This window comes from Typopeltis vanoorti, chromosome 5, assembly GCF_054136105.1.
Source record: "Typopeltis vanoorti isolate ZY-2024b chromosome 5, IOZ_Tvanoo_1.0, whole genome shotgun sequence".
Classification (NCBI taxonomy): Eukaryota; Metazoa; Arthropoda; class Arachnida; order Uropygi; family Thelyphonidae; genus Typopeltis; species Typopeltis vanoorti.
This window is the reverse complement of record NC_143553.1, coordinates 132,209,782-132,222,182: the sequence shown is the minus strand read 5'-3', so window position 1 is coordinate 132,222,182 and position 12,401 is coordinate 132,209,782. Positions and strand designations below refer to the sequence as shown.

The 12,401-nt window shown below is 34.2% G+C and overlaps 1 protein-coding gene across 1 annotated transcript in view; it reads right to left on the bottom strand.

The window, feature by feature from the left end:
• Larp7 (La related protein 7) overlaps positions 1-9,506 on the bottom strand; it is a 207,987-nt gene extending 198,481 nt beyond the window's left edge. Inside the window, exon 1 of the mRNA XM_090393486.1 lies at positions 9,394-9,506. Within this exon, the coding sequence (XP_090249612.1) occupies positions 9,394-9,506 (113 nt within the window). The remainder of the gene's footprint in view (positions 1-9,393) is intronic.
• Positions 9,507-12,401: the final 2,895 nt, after the last annotated feature.

Sequence of the window (12,401 nt, the reverse complement as noted above, 5' to 3'; positions counted from 1 at the left end):
ATGGAATGGATTTAGAGCATACGTATGCCTAAGCATAACCTAAGTTAGATGGATTGGTGACTGGTTCTCTGAATGATACTTGTGTACAATGAAGCAGTATCCCAAAAAGGGAGGGTAACTGTTAGCATGTCCCAGGATTCTGTTCTTAAGCCACTGCTGTTTAACTTGTTTATAATTGATATATCATGTGGACTGACTGGGGATCTTCAGTTGTTTGCTGATGACGCAAAGTTAGGAAGAATTATAAATAGAAAGAACCAGAGGCCATCCCTGGAAGTTATGTAGGAGTGTGGTGAAGAGGGGTGTGAGGAGTAGATTTTTTTACATGGAGATTGTCAGTGAATGGAATGCATTACTGGAATATGTTGTTAAATATAGTATGATAAATACATTGTTAGTTGAAAGAACCACCCACAACAAGGTCTGCCGAATGATTGGAGGATATAATAATAATAATAATAATGAAAATTCATTTCATCTGAAGTAAATTATCCTTGACAAACTATATTCATGTCTGTATATCCTTCACCCAAGTATAAACAAAAGTCTTCATATGAAGCAACTTCACAACTATAGGTATACCACCAATTTCCTGGCATCCTTGATCAGAAAAATTTTTGATTAGCTCTGCTGGAACAGAACTCACTTAATAATTTATCATTACACCTCGTACCCACTAACTATATCTCTCCCATGTCTAATGTGCCAAGGATGACTAGAAACTTAAAATGTAAATTAAGTGATTCAATTAAATACATTAGTATAAATGATACAGTGCAAAGAAATGATGGACTTATGGTTGACACCACCACTATTATGAACAAGCCCATGAACACAAAACACCACCTGTGGCAGCTCAATTAACTAGTTGAGTAGTTGCAGGAATTTCAAATGGACTCTCATAATTTTGTCTAGACTAAAGGAGGTGCCAGACCAAAAGTTGCCAGAAAAATGGTGGTGAACTTGTATGTGGAGGTAGAAAACATCACATCAAATGAATGACTTCATGACCTAATATCTCATAATGCACAGCACACTTACTGCCCTGCATTATGTTAAGATTCGCTACTCAAACTGGTTTGACTTTTACTAAGGTCTCATCAGTAGGAGTTAAAGAGCACAGAGATACAAAGCTAAATCATAGAGATACAAAGCTAAATCATAGTAGAAGCCATACTTCCATATACACAAATAAGAAAATGGTACATCACCATATTATTAAAATATTCTGGGTAAGAGAGATTATCATAGTAAGTTTATCACTTGGTTAGAAAGTAAATTATACTTGACAAGAAATGATATTCTTGTCTTTATTCTTTACCTAAGCATAAGCAAACAAGTTTCATGCAAAGTCAACTTCATGACTAGGCCAGATGTATATGGAGGGAGATGATTGCACATCAAACTGACCTACTATACCATTAATTTAAATGTCAGAATCTCCATTAGTCTAGCTCCAGATGAAACCTCGATAATGGTTGAATCCAGTTTGGGCAGCAATCGTTCCCATTATTGCAAAGCAATGAAGGAAAAAAAAAAAAAAAAAAAACTTTCCCACAGACTTTGCCAAAAGCTTAATAACACATTAACAATGTGCACGACCACTCAGCCAAATCCAATCTGTTATTCATCAATGAACCTCAACTGATATCCTCTATGACTGGGACTCACCTACACTGTGCACAGTAAAGACAGGCCTGACTTAAGTTACATTCCCCAAACCTTTACATAAATGCATTTTATGTAAGTCAGATCTAACTCACCCTGCCTGTTAAATTCATCCTATTGCTTACATATATATGGCAGTACATTAACATCAACTTTCTTGCATTTACACATGGGTTCACGTTTTCCACTAATTCCTTTTTGAAGTCATGACCATCACCATCAAATTCCTGCCATGTACCCTCAAGGGGTGTACAGGATATGATAATACTACATGAAAAAAATTACATCATTACTAACTTCCTATCTACAATTTTCCTCCAAATCAGTCTGTTACTTGTCAAGGCTCCAACATTATCAGCTCTTATATTTCTATCATCTAAGCACTTTGTACAGTATCAATCCACCTATATCTTGGTCTTCCAAGATATAGGTGGATTGATATGGTGGATTGACAAGCAAACCGGGTCATTTTGCTGCCAACCTGGCAGAGAACACTTGCTTTGCTAATCTTTCTTTGCCCATTCTGTTTAAGTGACCATACCACCTGAGATTAGCTCTGCTAACGCATTCCTGGATGTTGACAATGTCAAGTTCTTCCCTAATATCCTCGTTTTTAATATGATATTGCCATTGATGCCATCTGTTCACGTCTATAATCTTTCTCAGGACTCTCATATCTGCAGTCTCTAGTCTTTGGTCAAGTGTTTTACTTCTGACCCAGCTCTCAGATCCATAAGTTAAAACTGGTTTGAACACTGTCTTGTATGCAGATAATTTAGTGTTCTGACTAATTTCTCTCTTATTCCATATGAATTTATTCAATTGACTTCCTACCATACCAGCTTTGCTGATTCTGTTGTCTATTTCTATATTTAATTTGCCATCTTCAGTAAAAATCGTGCCTAAATAGCTGAAATGTTTTACTGGTTCCACAGGTTCTCCATTCACAACACAGTTGACATTTTCAATAATTCTGCCTATTTTCATTGTCTTTGTCTTTTTATTGCTGACCTTCATACCATATCTATTACAACAGCTATTCAATTTAGTCAGAGAATCTTGCAGACTTGTAGCGGATTTATTTAGAAGTATAACATCATCTGCATAAAGCAAAGAGCTGACATTAACATCTCCAATTTTGATATCATGTTTAATACCACTTTCCTTCATAATGTGATCCATATAGATAATGAATAACAGAGGGGATGATGAACATTCTTGTCTCACACCAGATTTAACATTAAACCATCTTCCTGTACTTCCTTCAATTCTAACTGCTGACTCACAACTCAAATAAAGACTAAGTATTGCTTGATATAATGCCCCATTGACACCATATAACTGTAGCGTATTGAATAGCTTCTCTCTTGTCACCTTGTCATATGCCTTTTCCTAATCGACAAAACTTAAATACAGATCTCTGTTATATTCCCATGCTTTCTCGACTATTTGTCGTAAAGTGAAGATCTGATCCTGACAGCCTCTATTTGGCCTGAATCCAGCTTGTTCTTCACCAAGCTTTTCTTCCACAATTCTTCTCAACCGTTTCTCAAGTATACTTGCATAGATCTTGCCAAGAACACTCAGTAGGGAAATACCTCTATAATTCTCACTTTCGGTTTTATTTCTCTTTTTATATATGGGTACTATGAGAGCTCTACTCCAATCATCGGGAATTCGTCCGTCTGCCCAGGCTTTCTGAACTATGCAGTGCAGCCACTGTAAGACTCTTATATATACCACCATACTTCAGCATTTCTGGTCGAATATCATCTACTTCTGATGCCTTTCCACATTTCAAGCCTTTGATGGCTTTTTCTACTTCAAGTATGGATATGTATTCCTGACTACATGCCTGGTCAGTGTTTTTTTACCACTGTACTGTAATCACTGCTTGTTTCATTTAGCAGTTTTTCAAAGTAATTACTCCATACTTCAAGGATATCTTTTTCTCCCATTTTCATGTCACCTTTATCATCTCTAACTCCTTTTACAGCACTCTTTCTTCCATTCCTAAGCTTCTTCAACAACCTCCAGAATAGTTTGCCTCCTTCTTGATATTTATTTTCTATATTCTTGCCAAAGTCCTCCCATGACTTTTGTTTAGCTAGTTTTACACAGTGTTTAGCATTCTTGCATTCATCTCTGTATTCTCTATGAGCACAAGAGCTGACTTATTTGACAGGAACTTTTGATATGCTTTCTTCTTTTCCTTCACTGCCTCTTTAACTTCCTGTGTCCACCAGGGAGTTCTGATTTTTTTTATCTTTGCAGACAATCTCACCACATGCCTCTCTGGCAGAATCTATCAACGTTTTCTTCAGAGTTTGCCACTGAATCTCCAAGGTTTGATTCCTGTTCTCAAACTCTTTCATTTTTCTTCAATAATCTTTGTGTATTTTAGTCTACAGTTCACATCTGAGAGCTGCTCAACTTTTATTCGCAATAAAACTTTCTTGCATGTCATTCTTTTCAATATTTTCAATGTAATTGAGACCATATGCCCTCAATTACAACAGCAAAAATTATTAAAGTGCATGAATACAAATAAACAGCTCACCTATGTTTAATAGTAAACAAAGTGAAGCTGAAGAAGGTGCATACTTAACAACGTTAATGATGTGTGAACGTATTCGAAAGGTCAAAAGGCTGAATAAGGTAGGTGTCAAATGGATAAATGAAGGGATTAGACATTAAATCTGAAAAAAAACTCTGAAGGCAGCACAAGATGAATAGTGGTAATAATCAATTGCATGAAGAAAAGTATAAAGAGCAAGCTGGAAGATGACTCAGTAAGGACACTGAAAGTGCAGTATGAGCAGAAATGAGCAAATCAGGCCAAGAAAAATCTTAGGGAGTATTTTTCAACATGTGGCAAATAGAAAGGATGATTATGGCAAGATGATGTTAATGGATGAAAGTGGTAGATTGGTAACTATTGCAGAAGAGATAGTTGAGGTACTCAGTTATCAATTCATTGGGGTGTTTCATCCTCAGTGTGAAATCAGAAGCTCAAATGTATAGGAAATGGGAGAAGACTTACTGGTGAGTGAGCAGGAGGTATGAGGAATTTGATGTTGATACGGAAATAGGTCTCTCGATGGCATGTCTTAGGAGAATGTTTCAGGAAGTGTCGGCCCTGGCTTACCTGTTTAACAAGTCTTGCAACAACACAAGACCCAAAGAAGTGGAAGAAAGCAAATGTGCTCCACTTCCCAAAAGTGGTGATAAAGCTATAAATTATAGACTTGTCTATATATTCAGAGTTGTAGTTAAGTGTTAGAGAGGTTGGCAAGTGCTAGGATACAGAAATGGGTTTGATAAGAGGTATTGTATATGCTTGTCAGCATGGATTTGTTAAAGAGAGAGGTCAGGTTTCACCAACTTATGTACTATGACAAGATGACAAATATTTTGGACAAGAGAGAGATACATATACAGTGGTATACTTAGATTTTGCAAAGGCTTTTGATAGACTGCCACTCCATAAGATTGCAACTAAACTGGAGCAGAAGGGATTGGATACTAGATTAGTGAGCTAGATAGGAACTGGAAGTCAAATAGGTATCAGCAAACTGCATATATTATCATTATTATTCGTGACACCTCCAAGGAGTCCGAAGACTCATCGTGGGAGGACATCCACTATACAACTGTCTCCACCACTACCAATCATCTCCATCAACGCTATCTACCACCCACCACCACAACTCGTATTTTTTGTCTGTAAATTGCGTGTGTTCTGAAGGGTTGATTTGTCTGTATGCGGGATGAAAACCCGAGTTTACGGGAGAAAAACCCTGCTACCTCCGTATGAGATCAGCTAACTCACTTTCGATTGAAAAAGTCCACATAAAGATTCCTTCCATCACGATGATAATAGAACTTAGGCTTATTCCAGTCGAGGGGTGCAATGTACCATCATTCTTCCAATTGCACTAAAAATGCATGATCATTTAAATTTCTGGAAAGTGTATGCATAGCGGATGCCCTGAGAACTGAGCTCTCAACACAAAATGAACCAAATGGGTCTGGCATTGTGACATCGCTTCTGCTATGCAGATGAAGGAGAAGACACATTAAAAAGGACTGGTAGAGGTAATGAATTGTGGGTTCACCAAGACCAACCTAAATTATAGCATGCTTCAATGCAATAGAAACATCCCACTTCACCAGCAAGCAAGAAGTTTAAGCTTATAGTCTACTGGGATTTCCAGGGAGTGTTGGACCATTTTCAAAAGTATAGTGAAAATGTGAATACAACATCTTACTATGAACTATTGAAGCTCTGAGATGCACTTCACCAAAACTGCCCAGGTCTACTGCCAAGCAGTATTGCTCCAGCATGACAATGCGACATTTCATACAGCTACAAGAACCCTGGAGAGAAATCAAGAACTTCAGTGGGAACTCCTTTAATATCCACCTTAAGGCCTGACCTTGCCAGAAACAACTTGGACCTGTCTAGCTTGCTAAACAGCACCTTGGTGGCAAACCTTTTGCTTGTGATTAGGAGGGTGAAAATGAGGTACATAGTTCGCCCTCTCTGAAGTTAAGAAATTCTGTTGCTAGTTTTGACGGACTGATAAAGCGATGGGACAAGTACACAGAAGCTGAAGGAGATTATGCAAAGAAATAAATGTTTTTACAAGATTCATATTTCACATTTATTTTTAACTATCTACTTGTAAATTAAAATGTTACCAAAACACAATCCTGCCTTATTTCCTAGAAGACACACTCTGCTCACCAACTAAGATCAATTTTCTCCTTTTGAGCTGAAGTAGTAAGATAATTGCAAAGATTTTCCAAAAGGCAGAACAAAGGACGGGATTAGTAGCCCTCTCTGAAGTTAAGAAAAGGAAGTGGAAGCATAGAATAAGATTTTTGCTTGGAGAGTGGTGGGTGAGTGGAATACAGTTTGAAAGGATAGTGACTTACAGATTATTATTATTATTATTATTATTATTAATACGTGACACCTCCAAGGAGTCCAAAGACTCATCGAGGGAGGGAGGGCACCTACTGTAAAACTCTGTCTCCATCACTTAATCCGCCAACTACACGCAACTACACCAATGCCATCTACCACCCACCACTAGTATTTCCACAGACAATCACAAACATCCATGCTCACAGCGGGATTCAATCTGCAGCCTTCTGGTGGGAGAGCGAATACGCTAACCACTCATGGAACCTAGAGGAGCAGACCACCAACAATGAGTTAATTCTTTGGAGTTCCATTGATAGAAATTATTGATATTTGCAAAGACAGACTTTACAATATCCACAAGAACATACTTAGGATTTTGTGGTTAATCATCTTTTTTATTGTTGTTGTTCACTGTTATTTACTAAATATTTCTTTTTTCTTGTTGCTAGTGCATGAGAAGTATTCAGTAAATAAATATAATAACATGTTAGCTTATAAAACATTTAACTTGTGTTGTTCTGAAAATGCTATGTACTTAAAGACACTGCACATGTTAAATAACTTCATTTAATTTATAACTGCAGATGGCATTTCAGCTGAATAATGCCTATGAAAATATCTAGAAAACAACATGTGGACAAGTGCACATTTGTGTCAAAAGATAAGTACAACCATAAGAAATTAATATGTAGGGAGACAGTATTATAAAGTGGCAGGGATATGACATTTGTATAAAGAATACATGAGACAAAAGCAACAAAAAAAGTATAAGATCCCAGTTTCTGGATGGTAAGACTGCATTAAGCCAGAAAAGACTGAAAATATTCACATTCAAGGTGAAAATATCTGTCTAAGGATCTGGATATTATTGTTATGTTGAGTAGAGAGGCCCTCCCAAGACTCATCATGGGAGGACAATACTCCACACAAATATCATCTACGCTTTTTAACCCTCTATGTATACAAAATACCACTACCACCATCTGATGCCATGAAACAGTATTTTTTTTTAGTAAACTGTGTTCATGACTGATTTGCTTGTATATGAGATGAAAAACTTAAGTTTCTGGGAGAAAAACCCTGCTACAATTGTTATGATTTGCTAACTCACCTTCAATTGCAAAAGTTAATATAAAGATTTCTCTCACTAAAACAAGAATTGAATTCGGGTCTTATTCAAATGAAGGATGCCATGTCCCATCATTCTTTCAACTGTATTATGCCACTTAACAGACATGCTAAAATCAGGGAATTTTCAGGCACTTGGAAAAAAGAGTGACATTACATTTAACTTATTTCCAAAATGATTTTTCTTTCCAATGTAGATAAAGTGATCTAACAGTTATCTGATCTTCAAAGCTTTGTTTATTCAATGTTTTAATCTAAAGTCAACTGACTTTGGATTAGAATGGGTCTTTCTTGAAATACACAACTATGCCTGTACATCATACTCATAATTTCCATCCTCCTTCCTTTTTTTAATGTTGGTTATTATTTCTTTATATATGTAGAAGTGTGTTAAACTGCAATATCACATGGTGACAATTATTGCACCTTAAAAAAAATTCTCAACCTCCTCTTTGTAATTACATAGATTAGGTACTTATATGAGTCAGTAGTAAAATAATTTTTATAAATTAGGTTTTGCAAAACTGACAAAAAAATTATGGTATTCATGCATTTATGGCTATTTGCTATTAGAATTTAACTGTTTCATAGTGGCTATGCAATATCAGTGTTTATTCTTCTTTTCTTTAATTTATCACTGCATAAATTAAAGAAAGATAAATCAGAGACAGATCAACTGACTCTGGCAATCTATTCCACTCATTTACCACTTTCCAAGCAAAAAATCTAGTCCTTACTCCCTTACTAACACACTCTTAATTTCCATGAATGACCTCTAATTTTCCTCATATTATTCAGGTACTGAAATATTTTGTCCACATGAATGCTATAACCCCCCCCCCCAAGCAACATCACATCCCCTCCTTTATCTGCCAATTTTTTGGGATGAAAAAACCCAAGTTTCAGGGAGAAAAAAACCTTACCACCTCCAGATGATACTGCCTAGAGGCCTAAGGTGGCTTGAAAAAAAAAAGTTCTATTTCTGGTCCTGGTCTTTACAGAATTCTAAATTATCCAAACATTAGCTCATCACAGTACACCTATTAGAAGCATTTGCATACATAAATTATTATTTAAGGTGGTCTTGCATTTTATATATCTATCTACAAACATATCACTGAAATTGAATTCAAGTCATTTATATGCCAGCCTAGTTGGATGAGTGATTAGAGTACCCAACTCTCCCACCAACAGGCTGCAGATTTGAATCCTGAAACAGACACATATTTTGTGATTGCCTTTAAGTGAGAAATTTTATTGTCGCCCTGCTTATTGGAGGCCTAAAGTGGCCTGAAAAAAATACCATGTTTGGTCTTCTATAACAGGGTTTCCTGACTAAAAATAAATAAAAATTACATAAAAAATATATAAAATTGCTAGAAATGGGAGTACAAAATGTACTATAGGTTTGCTAATAACCTTTCGTGGGTGGGATCCAACATTAAAAAAAAAAAAAATTACTGCTCATTCTCCAGATGGGATTATGAAGTAAGAAAATGGCACTTTCAAGGAGTATTCGTAATCTCCCGTTCTCCAATTTTCGAAATCTATATGTCGGATACACAAATAAATAAAAACACTGCACTAAGTCAATATTAAAAATAAGTTAAGTAAAGTCAACGTCTAAATCTCCCCCCCCCGCGCGCGCACGCACACACACACACCGTTGTTTCTTTTGTGGATTGAATCTCTTGGGAGCATCGTTACTGATACGGGATGATGATATGAGCGTCTTAATTGTCGAACAAGTTCCCTGTGATGGACAAATTTGGTTCATTTGGCCTTAAGCAAAAGCATTTTTTTTTATTTTAAAAAATGGATATGTGGCTTATTTACGTGTTCATAAAATACGAGGTATAATTACCGGAAATAAAACTAACACATCAAATTCGTAAGAAATCCTGTGGATGTCATTAATTTTATTACTTGCTTCCATTTTCCAGATTTATAGAAAAAGGAGCACTTATAAACTTATATGAAAAAATTCTATAAACTGTAAATAAACAGAATGTAAAAAATTTACCACGATTGAAAAAAAAAAAAGTCTCGGCAAAAATGACTGGAATATAGATTAACTTCGAAAAGATGCATGAACCTTCGGTATTTATTCAGATTCAAAATTTAAAACTGCAGCATCACACTCTAAAACTACACAACACAGTTACGTCTTCGTTACATTATAAACAATAAATCATATCCGATGCCATCTGGTAGAAATTTACTTAAGCATCAGGGAAAAAAAAAAAAAAAAATTTAAAAACATCGTCTACCGCAATTCAGGGCATTTTAAAACGTTTTAGATATCATTTAGTAATTCAAATTTTTACTTTTAATTTTATGCATTGCGCCATCAAGACTTGTGTAAATATTATTATTATTATTCGTGACACCTCACACCGAAATAACCCAGACATAATTTATTACAAGACTCCTATGCATCCTTGTTATATTTTTCAGGGCCGTTTTTACATTTTGCGGGGCCCTGTGCGAAATGAAAAAGCGGGGCCACTGAAGGTTAGTAACTTTTATGGAAATTTTAAATGGATATCTTGTTAATTAATTAATTAAATCAAATATGAAAAATATTTATGCACATAAATAAACAACTATACTCTTTAGCATCAATTTAAGTAAAGGGAAAAATTAGTTAAAAAATAAATGTGTTTGTATGTACGTGATATATTATTTTATTATGTAAGTATACATTATCATATAAATATGCCAGAACAATGATTTATTTAATCATATAAATAATAATATAAAATATGAAAAAAATATCCATTTTTACCATAAAGAATGAAATATATGTATGACAACTTATAAGATTTAAAAGCAATCTTAATATATTAAATTTTATTTAACCTAATGCGTTTATCAATATAATTATTTATAACGCCATCAAAATTCAATTTTTTTGCAATTTCATGCTCTATAGATATTATTGGCAGGGACGACAAACGTTCTTGAGACATAGAAGATCACAAATAGGTTTTTATTAATTTTAATTTGGAAAATGACCTTTCTGCTGATGCGATCGTAACTGGACTGGTCAATAATATTTTAAATGTCGTAGTAATATTTGGATAAATATTCGACAAATTATTTGCAATTATGAATTTTAAAATATTAATGGATGCATCTTCTGGAACAATATTTCTAAAAAGAATTAATTCATTGTAAAATTCAGATTCATCAATATCTGTATTTAGTTTTTGATACAGCTGTTTGCAGCAAAATTTTAATTCATTTTTCTTATTAATTTCATATAATGAAGAAATCCAAATGATTTTTGGTGAATTTTATACAATTCAAATAGTTTTTTGACAGATTGTAGAGCAGTATCTAAAATTACAAAAAAGAAATTTATCCTAAAATTATCTTTGTTATCGCCTATGTGTGATTCATTAGGCGTTTCATAATCAAAAAAATACTTTTCTTCGACGTACTCGACTTTCTTTAAATTTAATTTCTATTTCTAATAGATTTGACAGTTCTTTAGCAATCTCAAAACACCTACCAAATATTCTCTGCTCTTCAAAGTACTGCACTAACTCTTTAATATGCTTAGTTGCTACGTCTATGGGAATTTTTGCATTTTGTAATACTTTACTTACTAAATTAACTTTTGACAAAAGCTCATACTAAATTACAAGGCTTAGTATAAACTCAAATGAATCTATTTGTTCATATATTGAAACCACTTCTACGTTGATAGTATTATCCGATGCAATTTTAAATAATTCTGTGTATTTAAAAACGTAAAGCTCTAACTGACATTCTACATCCCCATCTTGTATCACATAACGGTTTTGGAGTTAATTGTTTAACAAATTTCTTTAATATGTCCCAACGTGAAGTTGAGGCAGCAAATAATGTATATATTTTGTATAACATTAAAAAAATGTATTGCTATAATTGATGATTTTGCGACATCCCTTAAAATCAAATTTAAATTATGACAGGCGGAAGGACTATAAAATGTCTTTTCGTTTCATTTAAAATGTAAGCACGGACTCCCTTATATACTACTCTCATATTCGCTCCATTATCATACCCTTGCCCTCTACAATATGAGAAATTTAAGATTTAATTTATTCAAAAGTGATTTTATATTTTCATATACACCTTTACCAGTAGTGTCATTAGTTGTTAAAAACGTCAACAAGTGTTCACGAATTTCAATATCTGCTTCAAATATATGTAAAAATCTAAAAATTACTGAAATTTGGTCCTGATGACTAACATCAGGACTACAATCAAGAATTATTGAATAGTACTTTGCCTGTCGTATCATATTTACAATATTTTGTAAATATGATTTGGTTCCCATATCAACAATTAATTCATTTTGTACAATGGGTGATAGATTCGAATTTTGTTTCTTACCTATAATTTTTTTCTGAACATTGCATTAAATGATCTTTTAAAACTGGATCAAATTCTGCAATTAATTCTATGATTCCAAAAAAATTACCATTATGGGCTATGTACAAAGTATCAAAATTATCTCTAAAAGCTAAATAAATAAAAAAAGTGCTTCTACTCTTCGTCTTAAAACATTTCTTAACCGTTCTGCTTCAAATTTTATGACATTTTGATTTGTCTGATCAATTGTGTGATTTTTAAAATCTTTCACTTACATGTCGCCAGTCAGAAAAGCCATTATCAGATA